General features: G+C 41.2%; 1 protein-coding gene across 3 annotated transcripts in view; it reads right to left on the bottom strand.

Moving 5' to 3' along the window:
* Positions 1-23,411, bottom strand: part of ABCC4 (ATP binding cassette subfamily C member 4 (PEL blood group)) — a 376,997-nt gene that overhangs the window by 234,516 nt on the left and 119,070 nt on the right. For all 3 annotated transcript variants that reach the window (XM_077297155.1, XM_077297157.1, XM_077297156.1), the window contains exons 13-17: positions 19,399-19,485; positions 11,508-11,604; positions 10,260-10,472; positions 9,984-10,124; positions 9,332-9,369 (exon numbers count right to left, since the gene is read on the bottom strand). In XM_077297155.1, coding sequence (XP_077153270.1) covers positions 9,332-9,369; positions 9,984-10,124; positions 10,260-10,472; positions 11,508-11,604; positions 19,399-19,485 — 576 coding nt within the window. The remainder of the gene's footprint in view (positions 1-9,331; positions 9,370-9,983; positions 10,125-10,259; positions 10,473-11,507; positions 11,605-19,398; positions 19,486-23,411) is intronic.

The following is a 23,411-nucleotide window of genomic DNA, read 5'->3' as shown; positions in this document are numbered from 1 at the left end:
CTGAAAAAACAAAACAAAAACGCTCTGATGTTGATCCAGACAAGCAGGATGAATATCATGCGAGTACAATGCAATTTTTCTAAACTAGCATCCGTATGCCATCCATGTGATATGCGTATGCAATGTGTTTTCAACATCATCTGTTACATACAGCCATCTCTATGTAATGTAAATCTGGGTTACTAAGTAATAAAGCAATCTTATATACAGGTAGGGCCCCTTTATTTTTAATAACCAGGTAAGAGAAAGCAGACTGGTCTTAATCTGGGAAGGGGCAATAACAGTCGAGCTTCCCAGTCTATTAATATCAGCTCTCAGCTGTCTATTTATTAACCCCTTTCTGCCAGCTGACGGAATAGTACATCAGCTGTCAGTATCCCCCACTCTTTGAGGTGGGCTCTGGCGGTGAGCCCACCTCAAAGCCGCGACATGTCCGCACAATGGGCGAGAGCGAAGTCGCGATCCGCCCGCGGCCATTAACCAACTCTGACAGCGGCCTTTAATAAGCGCTGCCGGCCACGCAGCTGGAAGTACTCGCACCGCTGACCCCCCGTCACGTAATCGGGGGTCATCGGTGCGTTGCCATCACAACCAGAGGTCTCCTTGGGACCACTATGGTTGTTGATGGCAGTTTGCTATGAGCACCACCCAGTGGTTGGCGCTCATAGCAAGCCTGCAATTCTGCTGCATAGATGTGATCTGTGCTTCACCTCTATGTAGCAGAGGCGATCATGTAGTGTATGCTTCTAGCCTCCCATGGAGGCTATTGAAACATGCCAAAATTTAAAAAAAGTGTTTAAAAATATAACAAAAAATATAAAAGTTCAAATCACCCCCCTTTCGCCCCAATCAAAATAAAAAAAAACAAAACAAACAAACCTACACATATTTGGTATCGCCGCGTTCAGAATCGCCCGATCTATCAATAAAAAAAGATTAACCTGATCGCTAAACGGCGTAGAGAGGAAAAAAAAAAAATGCCAAAATTACGTTGTTTTGGTCGCCATGACTTGCATTTAAATGCAATAACAAGCGATCAAAAGAACATATCTGCACCAAAATGGTATTGTTAAAAATGTCAGCTCGGCACACAAAAAGTCCTCACTTGACCCCAGATCACGAATAATAGAGACCGTTAATAGAAAATTGCACAATTCTTTTTTTTTTTTTTTTAGCAAAGTTTGGAATTTTTTTTCACCACTTACACATGTTTGGTGTCTATGAACTCGTAATGACCTGGAGAATCATAATGGCTGGTCAGTTTTAGCATTTAGTGAACCTAGCAAAAAAGCAAAACAAAAAACAAGTGTGGGATTGCACTTTTTTTGCAATTTTAATCGCACTTGGAATTTTTTTCCCTATTTTCTGTTACACAACATGATAAAATGGTATCGTTCAAAAGTACAAATCGTCTTGCAAAAAATAAGCCCCCACATGGCCATATTGATGGAAAAATAAAAAAGTTATGGCTCCGGAAAGAAGGGGAGCGAGAAAAACGAAAAAAGCTCCGGGGGTGAAGGGGTTAAAAAGGGGTGACACTACAAAAATGACGTGGGTTCCCTTTTTTTTTTTTTTTTTTTTTTTAAATAAGCTGGGAAGGTCCATGAATATTGCAATGTCCCCTCACAGCCTAATAAGACCAGCCCTCAGCCACCCCAGAAATGGCGTATCCATTAGATGCTTCAATTCTGGCACTTCGCCTCAGCTCTTCCTGATTGCCCTGGTACATTGGCAATCGGGGTAATGATTTTGGAGTTGATGTCAGCTGTGCAATATTACATATGCAGTAGTTAAAAGAGAAACACACACACAAAAGTCCTTTTAATTGCAAAAAGCACTCCCCAACAAATTCCATCTTTTGCTACCCCCAAAAATAACCCATAGGGTCTGCCGAAGTCCATATGGAGGCGCCACGACGATCCCCGTTCAGAGGATGCAGCTCCATAGATTATAGCTTCAGCCACAGCAGATTCTTGCACTGCGCAAAGCGAGAACCCGGCTGCTGTGACAAGTGATAACGTCAGTAAGGTTATGGCAGTTTGCAGCCGCTGAACTGTGGCAGCCTTACTGACCTCACCGCTCGCAGTGTGAGAACTTACTGCCGGTTGTCACGCTGCACAGTGAGTTCTCATGTCCGATAAACGCAGCATGCTACAATTTTTTTCTCTTTTCTTCTTCAGATTCAAAATTCTAAAAAAAAAATCTCAGAGCAGCACAGAATCATTGAGTAACTGTTTTTTTTTTTTTTTTTTTTTTTTTTTCAATCTAATTGCACTTGTCCGATTTATACGCAGATGAGAACGAGCCCTTAAAGGGGTTTTCTCACAAACAAAAGTTCATTTCAATCAATACATCTTGGAATAATAATTTCTACAATTGAATCTATTGAAATAAAATGTCCCTGTGATGAGATAATCTTTTAAATGTGCCCTCTGTGTACTGTGCAATGGTGATGTCTGTCTGAATGTACAGGAACATGGTTGGATCATACCACAGCTCTTGGGTGGGGGAGGGGGGGAGCAAGAAACTATACAAATAGTACAGCAGGGGATCACAACTGATTCTTTCTTTGAGGTAAAACATTGTTTAAAAACAGGCAGTGAAATGTTTTACCTCACAGAAAGCTGTGATCCCATGTTGTAAAGTCTGTATACTTTATTTTGCTTATTTCCCTGGCCAGGAACTGTGATATGATCAGACCATGTCCCTGGAAGGTGAGACACAGCCATTACACAGCACACCGAAGGGACACATTTATAAGATTATTTCAGAACAGGAACATTTTATTTAATCCCTTAGTGACAGAGCCAATATGCAGCTTAACCCCTTTCTGACCTCGGACGGGATAGGTCCGAGGTCAGAACCCCCGCTGTTTTGAACAGCTGACATGTGCCCGCAATAGCGGTGGGTGAAATCACGATTCACCCGCCGCTCTTAACTAGTTAAATGCCGCTGTCAAACGCTGACATGCGGCTGGAAATGAGCGTATCACTGAACCCAGTCACATGATCGGGGGTCAGCGATGCTTCTGCATAGTAACCATAGAGGTCCTTGAGACCTCTATGGTTACTGATCCCGGCTAGCTCATAGCACACCTGCATTTCTGCTGCATAGCAGCGATTTGATGATTGCTGCTATGCAGCAGAGGCGATCGAGTTGTGCCAGCTTCTAGCCTCCTATGGAGGCTATTGAAGCATGGCAAAAGTAAATAAAAAAAAAAAGGTTAAAAAAAGGGAAAAAAAAAAACCAAAAAAAACCCCAAAAGTTTAAAATCACTCCCCTTTCACCCTATTCAAAATAAATCAATACAAAAAAAAAAAAATCAAACCTACACATATTTGGTATCGCCGCGTTCAGAATCGCCCAATCAATAAAAAAAAAAAAAAAAGCATTAACCTGATCGCTAAACAGCATAGCGAGAAAAACGCCAGAATTACGTTTTTTTGGTAGCCGCGACATTGCATTAAAATGCAATAACGGGCGATCAAAAGAAGGTATCTGCACCAAAATGTTATCATTAAAAACGCCAGCTCGGCACGCAAAAAATAAACTCTCACCCAACCCCAGATCATAAAAAATGGAGACGATATAGGTATCGGAAAATGGAGCAGTTTTTTTTTGTTTTTTTTTTAAGCAAAGTTTGTTGTTTTTTTTTTTCACCACTTAGATAAAAAATAATCTACACGTTAGGTGTCTATGAACTCGTAATGTCCTGGAGAATCATAATGGCAGGTCAGTTTTAGCATTTAGTGAACCCAGCAAAAAAGGCAAACAAAAAACAAGTGTGGGATTGCACTTTTTTGCAATTTCACCGCATTTGGAATTTTTTTCCCGTTTTCTAGTACACAACATGCTAAAAAACCAATGTCGTCGTTCAAAAGTGCAACTTGTTTCGCAAAAAATAAGCCCTCACATGGCCATATTGACAGCAAAATAAAAAAAAGGTTATGGCTCTGGGAAGGAGGGGAGCGAAAAACGAACACGGAAAATCCCAAGGTCATGAAGGGGTTAATGACCAGGCCAATTTTTACAATTCTGACCACTGTCCCTTTATGATTTTATAACTCTGGAATGCTTGAACAAATTCCGCTGATTCTGAGACTTTTTTGTGACATATTGTACTACTTGTTAGTGGTAAAATGTCTTTGATATTACCTGCGTTTATGAAAAAAAACTGAATATGGCGAAAATTTTTAAAACTGTGCAATTTTCAAACTTTTAATTCTTATGCAGTTAAATAAGAACAATATGTCACACAAAATACTTAATAAATAACATTTCCCACATGTCTACTTTACATCAGCATAGTTTTGGAAATTTTTGGAAATTTTTTTAGGGACCACCTTACATTTATAGTCACTTTGAGGGTGTACATGACAGAAAATACCCAAAAGTTACACCACTCTAAAAACTGCACTCCTCAAAGTGCTCAAAACCAAATCCAAGAAGTCTATTAACCCTTTATGTCCTTCACAGGAACTAAAGCAATGTGAAAGGAAAAAAATTAACATTTAACTTTTTTTTTCTTTTTACAAACATTTTATTTCAGAACCAATTTTTTTTTATTTTCACAAGTGTACAAAGAGAAAATGAACCACAAAATTTGTTGTGCAATCTCTCCTGAATACGCCAATACCCCATATGTGGAGGTAAACCACTGTTTTGGTGCACGGCAGAGCTCAGAAGGGAGGAAGCACCATTTGACTTTTTGAACGCAAAATTGGCTGGAATCAATGGTGGCACCATGTCGAGTTTGGAGAGCCCCTGATGTACCTAAACAGTGGAAACCCCCCAATTCTAACTGCAACACTAACCCCAACACACCCCTAACCCTAATCGCAACCTTATCCCCAACACACCCCTAACCCCAACCATAACCCCAACACTAATCCCAACCCCAATCCCAGCCCTAATCCCAGCCCTAATCCCAGCCCTAACCCCAACGCTAACCCAAATCTCAACGCTAACCCAAATCCCAACCATAACCCTAACTCCAACCCTAACCATAACCCCAACCCTAACCATAACCCCAACCATAACGCTAATCCCAACGCTAGTCCTAACCCTAACTTTAGCCCCAACCCAAACCCACACTTTAGCCCAACTTGCTTTAGCCCAACTTACTTTAGCCCAACTGTAACCCTAATGGGAAAATGGAAATGAATCTATTTTTTCGAAACTTAGGGGGTGATAAGGGGGGGGGGTTATTTACTATTTCTTTATTTTGATCACTGTGATAGACCCTATCACAGTGAACAAAATGAGCCAATAGGAAAATTTTCCTTATTTTTGCCAGGTTCCAGCCAGCAGATCTCAGCGGGCGCACTGCGCATACACCAGCCATTTTCCTCCTGGAAAAAGATGGGGGGTGACGCAGGAGGATGAAGGCGGCCCAGGCATACCGGGGGACACCAGGAGGTGAGGGGGGGGGGGGGGGGGAATCGGGGACCCTATTTCTCTCTCCTCCGATGTGCAATCATATCAGAAGAGAGAGGAATTAAATGGCAAATCGCACTTTTTTTTGCGGTTAATAACCTCGGTAGCTGAGACCCCAGAGAATTTCCGACGCTGGGGGGCGCTATAACCTTATTTCTCAGCGCCATTAAAAAGCGGCGCTGGGGAATAAGCACCCTTACCTGCCGCTGTTAAAAGGCATATTGGTGGTCATTAGGGGGTTAAGTTTTGCCATTACTGTAAAAAGTAGCTTTTAATTTGCATTAAAAAAAAAAGCTGCAAAAAACCGGCATGTGAACATAGCTCAAGGATCATTAAAGGTAATCTGTTATCAGGTTTAGCTACCCCATCTGAAAGCAGCATTATTCAGGGGCAAATACCTTAATTCCTGTGGTGTCTCTTACTTTCTTGGGTGCTGCAATTTTGATTATAAACGGTTTTCTCTAATGCAGATCTACAAGTTCTCTGAATGCCGAGCGCTGTATAACCCCGCTCACACCACTGATTGTCAGCTGTATGTGTACACTGTGCATAAGCAGAAAGCTGCCAGTAAGTGAATGAGGCTGGGTTATACAGTACTCATGAATATGGAAGACTACATGGAAGCAAATTTACTAGCGATAATCTCCTGCTGATAAAACAGTGATTTCATAAAAACTACAGCAAGAAGCAGAGCAAGTGTCATATCACTGGAATCAGTGTCTCAGTCTCTACACAATGCTGCTCTCAGATTAAGAGATAAAAATCTGGTGACTGATTCCCTTTAAATTATTGTGTGCAACATGGAATTTATATACACATATGGTCAAAATTGTTGGTACCCCTCGTTTAATGACGGAAAAACCCACAATGGTCATAGAAATAACTTGAATCTGACAAAAGTAATAACTAAAAAATCTATGATAATGAACAAATGAAAGTCAGACACTGCTTTTCATCCATGCTTCCACAGAATTTAAAAAAAAAAAAAATATAACTCATGAAATAGGATTGGACAGAAATTATGATACCCCTGAAAATAATGTGACAAAAAGGACATGTTAAATCAAGGTGTGTCCACTAAGCAGCATCACGGGTGTCTACAATCTTGGAATCAGTGAGTGGACCTGTATATAGGGCTACAGATACTCACTGGGCCTGTATATAGGGCTACAGATACTCACTGGGCCTGTATATAGGGCTACAGATACTCACTGGGCCTGTATATAGGGCTACAGATACTCACTGGGCCTGTATATAGGGCTACAGATACTCACTGGGCCTGTATATAGGGCTACAGATACTCACTGGGCCTGTATATAGGGCTACAGATACTCACTGGGCCTGTATATAGGGCTACAGATACTCACTGGGCCTGTATATAGGGCTACAGATACTCACTGGGCCTGTATATAGGACTACGGATACTCAATGGGCCTGTATATAGGGCTACAGATACTCACTGGGCCTGTATATAGGGCTACGGATACTCACTGGGCCTGTATATAGGGCTACAGATACTCACTGGGCCTGTATATAGGTCTACGGATACTCACTGGGCCTGTATATAGGGCTACAGATACTCACTGGGCCTGTATATAGGGCTACAGATACTCACTGGGCCTGTATATAGGGCTATAGATACTCACTAGGCTGTTTGCTGACATGGTGTGCATCACACGCAACATGGACCAGAGGAAGAGAAGGTAAGCGTTGTCTCAAGAGATTAGAAAGAAAATTATAGACAAACATGTTAAAGGTAAAAGTTATAAGACCATCTCCAAGCAGCTTAATGTTCCTGTGACTACATTTGCACATATTATTCATAAATTTAAGATCCATGGGACTGTAGCCAACCTCATTGGACGTGGTCGCAGGGGGAAAATTGATGACAAATCAAAGATACGGATAATATGAATGGTAACAAAAGAGCCCAGAAAAACTTTCTAAACAGAATAAAGGTGAACTTCAAGCTCAAGGAACATCAGTGTCAGATCGCACCATCCGTCGTTGTATGAGCCAAAGTGGACTTCATGGGAGACGACCAAGAAGGACACCATTGTTGAAAAAAAAATCAAAAAAGCCAGACTGGAATTTGCCAAACTACATGTTGACAAGCCACAAAGCTTCTGGGAGAATGTCCTATGGACAGATTAGACAAAAATGGAACTTTTTGGCAAGGCACATCAGCTCTATGTTCACAGATGGAAAAATTAAGCATATCAAGAAAAGAACACTGTCCCTACTGTGAAACATGGAGGAGGCTTTTATGTTCTGGGGCTGACTTGCTGCATCTGGCACAGGGTGTTTAGAATCTGTACAGGGTACAATGAAATCTCAAGACTATCAAGGGATTCTAGAGAGAAATGTGCTGCCCAGTGTCAGAAAGCTTGGTCTCAGTTGCAGGTCATGGGTCTTGCAACAGGATAATGACCCAAAACACACAGCTAAAAACACCCAAGAATGGCTAAGAGGAAAAGATGGGACTATTCTGAAGTGACCTTCTATGAGCCCTGACCTAAATCCTATTGAGCATCTTTGGAAATAGCTGAAACATGTCATCTGGAAAAGGAAACCTTCAATTACGAAACAACTGGAGCAGTTTGCTCTTGAGGAGTGGGCCGAAATACCTGTCGAGAAGTGCAGAAGTCTCATTGACAGTTACAGGAATCATTTGATTGCAGTGATTGCCTCAAAAGGTTGTGCAACAAAATATTAAGTTAAGGGTACCATCTTTTCTGTCCAGGCCTATTTCATGAGTTTTATTTTTTCTTATTCTGTGTAAGCATGGTTGAAAAGCAATGTCTGACTTTCATTTGTTCATTATCATACATTTTTTTATTTATTATTACTTTTGTCAGATTCAAGTTATTTCTGTGACTATTGTGCTTTTTCTGTCATTAAAAGAGGGGTACCAACAATTTTGACCACGTGTGTATACTAATAGGTCTCAGGCGTATTGGACATTCTACGCTTTTTCCTATCAAATGTACTCTTCTTCATTTGCCCCCAACTTTCCCATGCAGCACTTATCCCTAAAATAAATAAAAGAAGACAAGAAATCCACAAGAACAGCCAACAGATGACTCCTGTCCTATATGGCTTCTTATATATAGTAGGGTTTTAAGGATTTTATGTGAAAATAGTTTTGAAACTTTCTTATATTTTCTTTCCTAATTATCTTAAAGATCTCCACTTGCTGTCATTCTCTTTTTTGCCAAGCTTCTGAGAAAAAATTCTAAGAAAAATACATGACTGTACTTCATGTTCTTAGCAAAAATGGCCATTAACAATACAGAAAAATGTGGAACTAATGCTTTGCTTTTAAAACTTCTGATTTATTAATATCTGCACTTCTTCATGTTTTGGCTGGAAAAAAATCATTAAAATGCCTAACAGCTCTCTGAGCAGGACCGGGTAAGGATGACCGCTCAGCTTCTAGACATGAAATATTACTATTTCCATTTACTCACAACAAGCAGAGTTCTTGAAGTAGCTGCAGGATGGACACAAAATATACTTGTAAATTAATTTCCAAGAGGTTTTCCCATTACTAAACTTGATGGCTTATCCCACAGATGTGATGGCAACGCACCTTTAAGCTCCATTTCCATCAGTGCTCTTTAACCCAATTCTGCACTAGGTTATAAATTTAGGATGGTGGTAGCAAGTAGTTCCCACACTGCGGTATAAATGTACAGCTGCCATCCTGCAGCAACAGCAGGTTACGAAGCTGATGCTGATCCAGACGCTTTAATCCCTTAGATGCAGCATCTCATAGCAACTGCAGCACCTAAGTGGTTTTAGCGAGAGACAAGGCTCCCAAAGTATCATTTCCAAACAGAATCCAATTCATACAATTTTTTTTGATAAGTTAGTTCTTATGCTGAAAACTTACCAATAAGAAAGCCACCAGTCTTGTAAAACATATGTAACCTAAAGGCAGATATACAATACAATGTATCAACAGTAATATAGCCAAATCTAAAACAATAATAGATTGTTCCAGTATTCGATTTACAACAAACAAATATTTCAGTTATATCATGTGAAGTTCTTGTATAAACGTGGCATAGAATTTTTCCATTGGCTACAATACATTTTTCTAACTATAAGGCCACATTCACACGTTCAATATTTGGTCAGTATTTTACATCAGTATTTGTAGCCAAAACCAGGAGTGGAACAATCAGAGGAAAAGTATAATAGAAACATATGCACCACTTCTGCATTTATCACCCACTCCTGGTTTTGGCTTACAAATACTGATGTAAAATACTGATCAAATACTCAAAGTGTGCAAGTGGCTTTATAAAGATATCGGGAAACAGAAAAAGGATGATGCTGGAAGAGGAAAAAAAAATGTTTCTATCTGTCCAGTCTCCAAGAGACACGGTGTTCTTTGCTGGTTGTATGTTCTTATGAGGAGAGGATCCAGAATAAAACAAAATGTGGCAGTCGTAAGACTAAAACCACCAAAAGGGCATGATCTCATGGTAACATTTCCATAGGTGCCATTTACCCTCTTTAAAAGCCAGAAAACAACATACCTGCGCTAAGATGTTAAGCAGAAAAAGGATAAATAGCATAAAGTAGCTGGATCCAGATAGGAAGTATTTCTTGTACACTTTGAAACCAACAGTTCCCTCCGAGCGAATCTCCTCCTGAACTGCCGTCAGAACAGGCTCCGTCTAATGTAATCAAGAGAAGACTAAAGTGAAAAGACACCAACATTTTGGCAGGATTAAAATGCAATGATACCACATTATAACTGTGTAGGCCTCAGAACTACAATACAAAGGCAGAACGAGCAATTCTTTGCTTACTGGCAGGGCATCTGTGGCCCCCTCCTTCTGTGACTGTGCAGAGGAGTCTTGGGACCAGACTGATGACTGGGAGAAGGTTCGGTTCCTGGATGGCTTTATTAGTTGTCCATCTTGGGTTGGGGACTGCTCTTCTTCTCCACTTTTCAGTAACGATGCAAAATCAACACCTGACTGTAGAAGTTCTGGAAATGTTCCCTTTCCAACCATCTGACCCTTGTGTTAGGCAAGAAAATACAATTTCAATGTTTTCTGTTAAATTGAGAGAATTTATTTTAATATATTTTGACTTCTTAGGCTACCGTTCCCATGATCCGGAATGAGCAACGCTTTGGAAGTGGCATATTTTCGCTGCCGTCTATCGAACGCAGGTAAATCCGTATGTGTTCACTGAACCATGCGGGTTTACCCAACTCAATACATTTTATGGATTACATTTCTTTTGTGGAGACTAGTGTCTTCACATGAGAAATTGACATGCTGCAGTCCTGAAAGGCGTGCTGCATGGCAGTGCCCACCGGTGATCCGCAGGCGCACATACACAAATAGAGGACATGGTATTTCCCCCATCACTATGCTGTAACATCTGGACACAGCATAAGAACGGGACATCAAAACCGCAGCAATTCCTGAACGTGGGAACATACCCTAAAGGTATGTCCACATGTAGCATCTCCACCATGGCCTTTCTGCAACAAGTTACTGGATATTATTAGGAAAAAAAATAAGACTGCAGATGGCCCACACACTTCGTCTGTTGCTCTGCACATTGTGAAATACATAGGCTAAATGGACACGCTGCAATTTTCCATCCACAGCACTGGTTAATGAACGCTGAAGGTATTTTTCACAGCATGTGCATTACATTTCTCACAATGCTGGTACCCTAAAAAACAGCACCTTTTCCACAAGCAAATACACAACAGAAAATCCATTGCATTTTAACAAAAATGTTCACAAATAGGTGCACATGCTTAAACTGTTGCTATATTTCTAAGAGAAATCACAATCAATCTGTAGATTGCATCTTCTTTTGCTGTGATTTTTTTGCATGTTCAGTACATCTCAAAATATATTCAGTAAATACAACAAGAACAGAGATGAAGTTAAACAGATTAAGAGAGAAAAGAGAAACAACAGGAAAAAAAAGACAACTTTTTTTCTTTTTTTAAGAGAGGCTCATGCACTTAATCTTGTTCCGGGTCGGTGCTGTGTAGATTGATAATGTGGCGCCAACACACTGCTATGTACCTCTTTTATGATGAGAATCTGCTTGGCTGCACTGAGATACTGGAGTTGATGGGTCACCAAGATGCATAACTTTTTGCGTAGAGCTTGGCAGATGCACCTAAGAAGGCAAAAATCTTATGTCATTATTTCAACAACTACAACAAGTACATGACATTTTTCACCAAGTGTATTACGCCATTGGGATCCTCAGATTGTAAGCAGGACCCTCACTCCTCTTGGCATCTGTTTTGATCTATGTTATTGTTATGCTGTAATGTCTATTGTCTGTACAAGTCTCCTCTATAATGTAAAGTGCTGCGTAATATGTTGGGGCTATAGAAATAAAATTATTATCAGGTAGCTCCTCTTCTTTGCCTTGTTCATTCTATTCTTCCGACCATGATGTCTTTTTCTAATTATTGCGGTCTTCGTATGCTGTGTCCAAAGTAGGCAAGTCATAGCTTGGTGATCCTTGCTTGGAGTGACATGTCTGACTTGATTTGGTCCAAAATTGATTCGTTTTTCTTTTCAATCTTACATCCTTCTCCAGCACCACATTTCAACAGCATCGATTCTTCTGTCTTGTTTTTTTTACTGTCCAGATTTCACATCCATATGTTATATGATGTAAATGCTGATGCTCTTCTGAATCTGGAATTGTTTTTCCTTTATTCCTGTGCCTTTCTGTTCCTGAGATATGGCCCTCTCTTTCCTATATTTAAATCTAGCCTTGTTACCAAATCGTTGTGTTCTTTAAGGCTATGTTCACACGCTGCGGGTTTTGCTGCGGACCCGCAGCTGTTTTGCAGCTGCGGGTCCGCATCCTTTTTCCATGTAGGTTACAGTACAATGTAACCTAATGGAAAACAAAACCCGCTGTGCCGACGATCCTTTTTTTCTGTGGAAAATCCACGCGGATTTTCTGCAGAAAAAAAGAAGGAGCATGTCACTTCTTGGTGCAGAATCGCAGCGATTCTGCACCCATAGAAATGCATTGAACCGCTTACTTCCCGCATGGGGCTGTGCCCACGTTGCGGGAAGTTAAGCGGATAATGTGCAGATGGTACCCGGGGTGGAGGAGAGGAGACTCTCCTCCAGGCCCTGGGAACCATATTTGGGTGTAAAAAAAAGAATTAAAATAAAAAATGATGCTATACTCACCTCTCAGCGCGGCCCGCGGCGTCCGGTCTCAGTTGCTGTGCCGAACAGGACCTGTGGTGACGTCGCGGTCACATGACCGTGATGACGCCGCGGTCACATGACCGTGACGTCACGAAGGTCCTTGTCGGCACAGCTGCTTGCAGCGCCGGGGAGATCGCAACATCAGAGGGTGAGTATAGCCAATTTTTATTATTTTTTACATTACTATTGATGCTGCATATTGCTGCATATGCAGCATCAATAGTACAGCAGTAATCCCGCAGTGGAAACCGCGGAACAAACCGCGATAAATCTGTAGGGATAACTGCAGCGGTTTTGCCCTGCAGATTTTCAATTCCGCTGCGGGATTAACCCGCAGAGGAACCCGCAGCGTGTGAACGTGGCCTAACTCTTCAGGAACACTCACTGTTGGATAAATAGTCTAGATTTATATACATGTAAGTAAAGGCCAAAAGGAAGGGTATGTGCACACGATGCAGATTTAGTGCAGAATTGGTGCAGAACTGCAGCAGATTTTTCTGCTGCAGAAACGCTGCAGAACTGCACTGTGATTTACAGTACAATGTAAATCAATGGGAAAAAAAAAAAGCTGTGCACATGGTGCAGAAAAATCTGCGCAGAAACGCTGCAGATTTCAAAGAAGTGCACGTCGCTTCTTTTGTGCAGTTATGCAGCGTTTCTGCTGCAGATTTTTCTGCACCATGTGCACAGCTTTTTTTTTTCCCCATTGATTTACATTGTACTGCACAGAAACTGCACAGAAACTGCACAGAAACTGCACAGAAACTGCACAGAAACTGCACAGAAACTGCACAGAAACTGCACAGAAACTGCACAGAAACTGCAGATTCTATGCAGTTTCTGCGCAGATTCTATGCAGTTTCTGTGCATAGAAACTGCACAGAAACTGCATAGAATCTGCGCAGAAACTGCATAGAAACTGCACAGAAACTGCATCAAATCTGCAGATGCAGATTTAGTGCAGAAAATTCTGCACCACATTTCCTACGTGTGCACATAGCCGAACAGAGAGGGGCAGGAATCAAAAATAAAGAAAGCCAAGTTCAGTGGAACAGCATTACAACATGTAAAAATGATTATATATTGTGATGCAGTGACCCCTGTTACAGGTAGGGGGCGTTGCATGGTCTCTTCAGAATATGCACGGAGGCATGTTGAGGCCATAAGAATGCATGGCAGTCATGGGTATAACTGTGGTGATGAGTCAAAGTCCGGCAGGATTGTAAATGGCCGGTATGTGTTGCAGAGGAAGTCTGCGCGGTAAGCCTGTAGTATTGTTGTTCTGGGACCTGTAGTCCCACAAGTATTTGTATAGTTTATAGAAGGAGGCTTACTGGGCTAGTTTGAAGAGCTGGGCGGGTCGAACTAGCCACACACACCTCCCAACTGTGGGGGTGGTTACAGCTTCATAATGTGGCCAGGGTGTGGGTCACATGGTGGAGAGTGTTTGGACCTAAATGGTCTGTACTGTAGATCCTGGAAGAGGTCAGGTCTGTGTTGGAAGCTCCTGTGAGTGGAGACTTCCTATAAGCACCTGGAGAAACCGTGGACCTGGACGGTCTGTGTTGGAAGCTCCTGTGAGTGTTGACTTCCTGGAAGCACCTGGAGAGACCGTGGACCTGGATGGTCGGTGTTGGAAGCTCCTGTGAGTGTTGACTTCCTGCAAGCACCTGGAGAGACCGTGGACCTGGATGGTCGGTGTTGGAAGCTCCTGTGAGTGGAGACTTCCTGGAAGCACCTGGTGAGACCATGTACCTGCAGAGCTGGGACAGCTTCTGTTTTGGCGAAGCCAGGACTGACAAGGAGACGGCGTGAGGAGTGGAGATCCTGGAAGGTAACCCCGGACAAGGGGATTGTAATATACGGCAGAGGTTTATCTGCTGCATGAACAGACTGGCGGTCGTGATATGTTCATGGGTGTAATGAAATGGACTTTATGTTATGTGGTTTATGCTGTATAAATAAACCAAATAGACTGTTTTTGTGAGAAAACCGTGCCTGAGTGCTTGAATCCCGTGCCAAGCGAGTTTCCCCAACTCACAATATATTTAATCCAAGTGACAAGTCCGCTTTAAAAACTTCAATTTCTCACTTAACCTCAAAACAATATCGAATCATGCTTGGAAAGCCCTAAATTTACAGCAATGCAGAAGTAAAGCTCCTGCAATCCAGACACAGGAGGGGTCCGGGGGAGATAACAGAAGCGGCTTAATACTACATCTTTAAGGCATAGGGTATGCAGTGAACAGTAGTATCACATTGCTAATGCTTCTGTAAGACCAGGAGATCGCATGATCGCTGGGTGTCTGCCTAGCATTGTATAGCTGTTGGGCCACAGCAGAGCCAGATCAGTATCAGTGGTATGAAAAATAACAGTAGACCGTTTTCCCCTTTACCGAAAACCCTATAGATGCTCCAGGTACAGTGGAAAAAACAATCAACAAAGGAAAAAAAAGTTCAGCAGAGATCTATTATTATCTCCTGTGGGACAAATTAAGTAGAAAGTAAATACATATAATCAAACATTTGGGGAAAAAAAAAAATAAAACAAATGTAATAACTTAAGTCGCTATAGAAAAAAAATATAATATTTTCAAGAAAATGATTACATATAGTAAAAATAACAAAATTACACCTATTCGGTATCTACACAGATATTATGCTCATGAGAATTTTGGAGTGAAAAATATGAAGAAAAATGAAACAAAAGAAATAAAAAGAAAAAAATAGCTTTTTTTCCCGTATAATCGGCATAACAAAAAAAATTTACTAACCATTATTAATAAATTATTGTGCAATTTATATCTACCCCAAAACAGTGCTAGAAAAAAAAAATACAATACGTCCGGCATAAAAGAAAAAAAAAAAGAGCCCCAGTCACTCACGATGGGAGAAAAAAAAGTTAAGGCTGCTGAAAAGCAGAAAGGGAAAAAAGATTAAAAAAATGAACCAGATGTTAAAGGGAATCTATCTGTTTTTATGTATTGTTTAAATTTTGTTTTCAAATATTTAACTTTGTTATTCCTGCAAAGTTGTTATAAAATTATGAAATTATCAAAGGGGTTGTCCACCACTTGAACCTCTTCTCAATTAGCTTAGATCCCTCATGAAAAATAATGGCAGCTATACTCCCTCCAGTGCAATGGATACTCCAGCGATGTCGGCGCATGGTCTACCGGGCCTCAATGTCACGTGAGACCCAGGAGAACAATGTCACATGGGCCCTGCAGCCAATCAACCGCAGCTTCCCTCTGACATTATTCACATGATATGGACAACCAGAAGAAGTGAGAGCTGCTGCTGATCTTTGACTTCCTCTAGATGTCAGTTATGTACAAAGGAAGTGAGAGGGAAGCGGCCACTGATTAACTGAAGGTCTCAAGTGACAATGTTGCACAAGCCCCGGGACAGCAGGTGCAGACATCGGCGAAATGGCGCTCGCACCAGAAGGGGAATATAGCCGCTATTATTTTACACAGGAGAACTATGGTGATTGGGAATTGGTTGTCCAAGAAGTGGACAATCCCTTTAAAACATTTTGATATTTCAAATTTTAAACACAAGGGGGAGCAGCCGCGGATATTTGTCATGAACACCAACTGTAATGTAAGCTCCCATTACAACTGCTATAAATGTAGGGTAGATCCGCTTACGTATCTGACGTCACCACTTTGCAAACAAAGTGAGAATAAAGAACGATTAGGATCACAGTGCAGCGGCATTTTGTTGGCAAATGCATGACATGTGGACAAAGCCACCGCAGACCATAGGCAGGGCCGATTGCAGCTTATCTGCTGCCTGAACAGTGCAATATAATCCTGCAGTGAATAAATACATTGTGTTTTGGCTTTTGTTTATGACCTGGTCACTAAGGGGCTAGAAAAGTGGAAATATCGAAATACCCAATAGACATACGTTCATTTCTAGGAAATGTATAATATTAGGAATAGAAAGTCTGACAAAATATACTGAGAAAAATAATGCAAGGTTATACAAATTAAAAACTTTTGGAGTTCAAGTATCTCGTTTAGATTAGAAAACCAACATTATAATTAAAACCCACAATAGAAAGAATTCCAGCTAAAAACTTCAGGCCTGTATTAATGGCCTCGTAAATGGGAAGCAGAATTAAATTCTCCTTAATAATTCTACTTTTTAAATACACATCAAGGTTCTTTCCGTGTTCTCGCACAACAAAGCACTGAAGGACACAACCCTTACACTTCGCTATGCGGATACAAGAGGAGAGCGCCCATGTCAGGGCCACACACTTGTTCTGATAATAAAGAACACCATTGAGGAGAATCGGTGCGATAATACCATTATTTGTCTGAAGTTCTGCTTTCAAATACACATATACGAGCTGAATAAGGATGCATTTCCATTGTACAGGACAAAAATTGAAAGAAAAAAAATTCTATTTCAAAAAGATTTTTTGACAGATTGGAGACAGAGAACACTTTCAGTCATCTGCCGTACATTCTGATTTGAAAAATAAAACCGCCCGGGATAACAAGTTGCTACGCCTTAATTTAAGCGCTTTGTTTGACATTTCATGTGCAAATCCTTACAGTATTGCTAACCGATAAATGTTTTATGTCCCAGGGCCTCGACGGGTAACAAATACGTTCTGTATAGTCAATGCGTTTCACGGCATAATCAAGGCACTGAGCATCGGTTCACTTTGTGGGAATGTGAGAGGGAAACTAATCATCAAAGTAACTTTGGGAGCATTGTCATAGACATCCGAAATCTTCTGTCTGTGGCAAGAAAACAAATGTCTGAATTTATTTAGATAACACTGCTGTTTAGAGCAGAAAACAAAACATCAAAGCAAGCAAGGGAAATTGTGACCAGAGGCAGCGGCAAACTTCAGGAAAAACAAACAAGATGCAAGGTTCCAGAAATGGGCAAAAGAAATAAATGACAGCTATTCATCATGACGGTAATTTTATATCCATGAGTGGTACTGCTGTGATGGCGGGGAAAGCTCCCACTACAGCTGTGCTACTGAACGCAGCTTGGGACCCGGACAATGCCAGTCTGTGTTGGAACACAACACTCGAGTGCCATCTCAAAAACACACAGTTTTGCACAATAAAATACCCTGAAGTACTACAAGTCTCAAGATTGCCGGTAGCGTCTGTAGTGCCCATGAGCTTTCCGTCCATCCTACGGGCATTTAACTTATGCTTAGGACAACAGGAAAGAGACTTGTGGCCCTCATTCATCAATGCGATTATGCCAGCATACTGGTATGAATCCCTTTTAAAAGTCGCAAGATGTTTGCACAGAATTGCACAAAAATTTTACAATTTTTCACAAAAGTTTCACAGGATGGAGGTTTGATCCCAGAGCTCATTTAATTCAAGCCGAGCAGCGGGGTTCCTTACGCCTTACTCTAGTAAAATTTTATAACAAAGCACACGACAGTTTTAATAAAATGCAAGCGCCTCTTAATGAACCAGGACCATGTGACTCCAACATACCCAGTCATCAAGACTCACAATTGTTCACGCTGGGGCCAATATACCCATCTACCAGCACAACCATAACATGTAGATAACGCACAATTCCAGCATTTTTTTTTACTATTTCAGCACTGGAGTGATACCACTAATTTAAAGCACCACTCCAGAATGCATAGTGTAGATCTAAAAAAATTTAGACAAATGAGATTATGATCAACAAAGAAACAAAAAATATTATATTAACAAAACTGAGAGTTCATACATAATGATATAAAATAATAAATCATGTATGCAGGAATGATCATTCCAACTAACAGTTAAAGTGAACCTTTTACCAATTTTACCATGTTAACTTTGCCACAATTTCGAATCACCGTTCTGGGGGGATATTAGCATGTAAAGTCTATATGCTAGTTTCCACTATAACCAAGTGGGAGTTAGAAAAAAAATCTTCATTAGTGGTGGTCATTTATTCACATGCATAATATCGACCAATCAATAAGCAGGAAAAAAAAACAAAACCACATGCCAGAAAACTTCAGACCCGGATTTCGCTGCGTGAGACACTGCCAGCATCTTCTTTCTTTGATTTCAAATGCAGTAGCTGTGTGCCACCTTCTGCAGCTCTCATCCTACAGCACTGTTGGCTCTGCTCTACTCCCTCTCACCCCACAATGACCGGAGTAAAAAGAGAGCCGTGTTTGTAATGAGACACAGCTCTGCTATACTTCTCTCCCCCACATCACAGTAGATGCTGGCACTGCGATCAGTGAGTGTCATTACATATCTCTCAGAGAAAGTCGGATGTGACATTCCCTGGAGGCACGTTTTTACCCCTGCATGACGCCTCCTGCTTATCATTGGTCAAAGTCAAGCAGGGGAAAAAGTAACCGTCTCCAGAGAATGTTTAACGCCCCAATGGTTTTAGTGGGATCAGAAACGAAAAGAAAATATGTTTTATTCAACTCTGCAGCCACTATTCCATGATGTGGTCAATTTAACGTGAGCAAACTTGTGGAAGGTAATCTTTAACAAACAGGAAGATATTAGTATGCTGCCATTGTGATCGCTTCTTATATGTGGGCCCTTTCATGGTTATAAACAAAATTACAATGTAACTGTCTATTTTTACTTTGAAGAATTGAGTCTCTCATCCGGAGTATCATAATATAGTTATATTGTTACATAAATGACAAGGCGACCAATAATGTACAGCTACAAGAAGGAAAGTAGTAAGTGGAAATAAAAATTGTATGTACTTTTCAAACAAATGTCTTCCGACCTCAGCATCCACAGCACTTAGCGGATCATCCAGCAGGTAAATATCTGCATCCTGGTAAACAGCCCTATAAAAACATTAAAAAAAACAAAAACATGTAAATCTGGAACTGAGGTCTCATCCACATAAGCATACTAGCAATACAATATCTGAGTGCACAAAAAGACCCACTGATGTTTCATGCATTATTATTCTATATAGATATCATATTTGTATTTAACATATTGGCCAGAAAAACAAACACTTAGGGTATGTGCACACGTATCTGTGAGGGCTGCGGATTTTTCCGCAGCGGATTTGATAAATCCGCAGGGCAAAACCGCTGCGGTTTTTCCTGCGGAATTATCGCGGTTTCTATTGCGGTTTCCGCTGCGGGTTTACACCTGCAGTTTTCTATTGGAGCAGGTGTAAACCCGCAGCGGAATCCACACAAAGAATTGACATGCTGTGGAGAATAAACCGCTGTGTTTCCGCGCGTTTTTTTCCGCAGCATGTGAACTGCGGATTGCATTTCCCATAGGTTTACATGGTACTGTAAATGCATGGGAAACCGCTGCGGACCTGCAGCTGCGGAAACGCTGCGGATCTGCAGCAAAATCCGCAGCGTGTGCACATACCCTTATACACTTATGTACTCTAGGGATGAAAAACCGTATGCATGTGTGAGATGGCTTCCAAAGATCTACATTGACTTCTATGGGAGAAAATATGCATCCATAGGGCATACAACACAATACATAGGGATCGGTCTACTGCTGGAGTTTTAAAGCCCCCATACATATTAGATTAAAATTGTTTTACCAAGCCATAGTCTAATTTGTATGGGAGATTCCTGATGCTCCCATAACAAAGGACCCAGCCTATTTGATTTCCAACATCCTTTTGTTCTCCGAGAGACAGTCTGCCGCCATAGGAGTCGGACCACAACTCAAAGTATACAGAGGCACCGGCCAACAGCTATGTAATGTGTATAGGGGCCCTTACTAATACTTATAGGAATGTGCACCATAGCCCATTGTGAGAACTGCAGTATGTGAATTTTTACGTATAACTAAAGAAACATATAACATGAAGATACAGTGTGCCATCACACCGACATCTGAAAACTACAGTGTCATGGTATGTACAGTATCTGTAGAACACAGAACTCGTGCAGAACTGTAATATGTTAGTATACCGGACACTGAATAATTCTAAGCTTTTTTTAAAGAGAAAAACTGCATATGCAACTACTAGCTGCAGGTCTCCACATATTTTCATTCCCTATAAACATTTATCAACAAGCACAATTCCTGTGCCCGTAGATGACCCTATGTGATGGGTACCTGTTAATAGTAAGGATTATATATCAATACACTGACCAGTGGATTTATATGGAACCTACAAGTATACAGGTCCTTCTCAAAAAATTAGCATATAGTGTAAAATTTCATTATTTACCATAATGTAATGATTACAATTAAACTTTCATATATTAGAGATTCATTATCCACCAACTGAAATTTGTCAGGTCTTTTATTGTTTTAATACTGATGATTTTGGCATACAACTCCTGATAACCCAAAAAACCTGTCTCAATAAATTAGCATATCAAGAAAAGGTTCTCTAAACGACCTATTACCCTAATCTTCTGAATCAACTAATTAACTCTAAACACATGCTAAAGATACCTGAGGCTTTTAAAAACTCCCTGCCTGGTTCATTACTCAAAACCCCCATCATGGGTAAGACTAGCGACCTGACAGATGTCAAGAAGGCCATCATTGACACCCTCAAGCAAGAGGGTAAGACCCAGAAAGAAATTTCTCAACAAATAGGCTGTTCCCAGAGTGCTGTATCAAGGCACCTCAATGGTAAGTCTGTTGGAAGGAAACAATGTGGCAGAAAACGCTGTACAACGAGAAGAGGTGACCGGACCCTGAGGAAGATTATGGAGAAGGACCGATTCCAGACCTTGGGGAACCTGAGGAAGCAGTGGACTGAGTCTGGTGTGGCTACAGGTGCCGCATTCCCCAGGTAAAGCCACTTTTGAACCATAAACAGCGGCAGAAGCGCCTGACCTGGGCTACAGAGAAGCAGCACTGGACTGTTGCTAAGTGGTCCCAATTCGGAAATCAAGGTGCCAGAGTCTGGAGGAAGACTGGGGAGAAGGAAATGCCAAAATGCCTGAAGTCCAGTGTCAAGTACCCACAGTCAGTGATGGTGTGGGGTGCCATGTCAGCTGCTGGTGTTGGTCCACTGTGTTTCATCAAGGGCAGGGTCAATGCAGCTAGCTATCAGGAGATTTTGGAGCACTTCATGCTTCCATCGGCTGAAATGCTTTATGGAGATGAAGATTTCATTTTTCAGCACGACCTGGCACCTGCTCACAGTGCCAAAACCACTGGTAAATGGTTTACTGACCATGGTATTACTGTGCTCAATTGGCCTGCCAACTCTCCTGACCTGAACCCCATAGAGAATCTGTGGGATATTGTGAAGAGAAAGTTGAGAGACGCAAGACCCAACACTCTGGATGAGCTTAAGGCCGCTATTGAAGCATCCTGGGCCTCCATAACATCTCAGCAGTGTCACAGGCTGATTGCCTCCATGCCACGCCGCATTGAAGCAGTCATTTCTGCCAAAGGATTCCCGACCAAGTATTGAGTGCATAACTGAACATTATTATTTGATGGTTTTTTTGTTTGTTATTAAAAAACACTTTTATTTGATTGGCCGGGTGAAATATGCTAATTTATTGAGACAGGTTTTTGGGGTTATCAGGAGTTGTATGCCAAAATCATCAGTATTAAAACAATAAAAGACCTGACAAATTTCAGTTGGTGGATAATGAATCTATAATATATGAAAGTTTAATTGTAATCATTACATTATGGTAAATAATGAAATTTTACACTATATGCTAATTTTTTGAGAAGGACCTGTATAACAGACACTCACTGTAAATAAGAGATGGACACCCAGTGAGCCACAAAAAGGACGATAAGGTGCCCCTATGTTCTGCTTAATAGTACAAGAACAGTATAAATGTTAAAATCATAATGAAAGTATATGTGGTCTACTGGATCTTCAATTTTTCTTGTGTGCATTTTCTGCGCTTCGTTTTTTTTTTTTTTTTTTTTTAACATTGTGTTCTTTAATCTGGCTGAAAAAGTGAAGCAAAACCACAGCAAAAAAATGAATCTGATGAACAGTAATGTAAAAACGACATTGCTGTGCACATGTTCTGTCTTCTGTTACTTCTTTTAGTCATGTAAGGGTTTAGAAACCTTGAAATGGATAAAAGTAGTAACATGTTCATTCTTTGGGTGGCTCGTTTGGAAATCGCGTGCTCAGGTGCTGGCGGGAATCTCACCAGATCTCACCGCAGCTCAGCCCGGCTGGCAACGGAGCCTAGTGACCGGAGGTATCCTCTATGACATCAACCCCGGACAATGAGCACTCACAATGCTACCGGGGATCTCACCGCAGCGCAGCCTGGCTCAGAACGGAGCCCAGTGACCGGAGGTAACCTCTATGACGTCACGTCCGGTCATTGACGCTGTGTTTCCAGCAGCTCATTCACTAGTGGTTCTCAGCCTGGATGGTCGCATCTAGGTACCATCCAGGTTGAAAACTAATTATCCCCCAGACATGGATTATGACGTAGGACAGAGCGACGGACAGGAAATGGTATATTGCTGTTTTTTTATTTCATTTTTATTACAGGATATCGAGGGCTTCGGTGGATATAGGTAAGGTTTTAAGTATGGTTTAATTGAGAATATTTAGGCTGTGTGCACACGATGCGGAATTTGTGCGGATCCGCAGTGGATTTTTCCGTGCAGAAACGCTGCAGTTCCGCACAGTGATTTACAGTACAATGTAAATCAATAGGGAAAAAAAAAAGCTGTGCTAATGGTGCGGAAAAATCCGCACTGAATACTCTGCGGATTGAAAAGAAGTGCATGTCACTTCTTTTGTGCGGAACTGCAGTGTTTCTGCACCCTTCCA

Source organism: Ranitomeya variabilis, chromosome 3 (assembly GCF_051348905.1).
Source record: "Ranitomeya variabilis isolate aRanVar5 chromosome 3, aRanVar5.hap1, whole genome shotgun sequence".
In the NCBI taxonomy this organism is placed as follows: domain Eukaryota; kingdom Metazoa; phylum Chordata; class Amphibia; order Anura; family Dendrobatidae; genus Ranitomeya; species Ranitomeya variabilis.
This window is presented reverse-complemented; position numbering and strand designations above follow the sequence as displayed.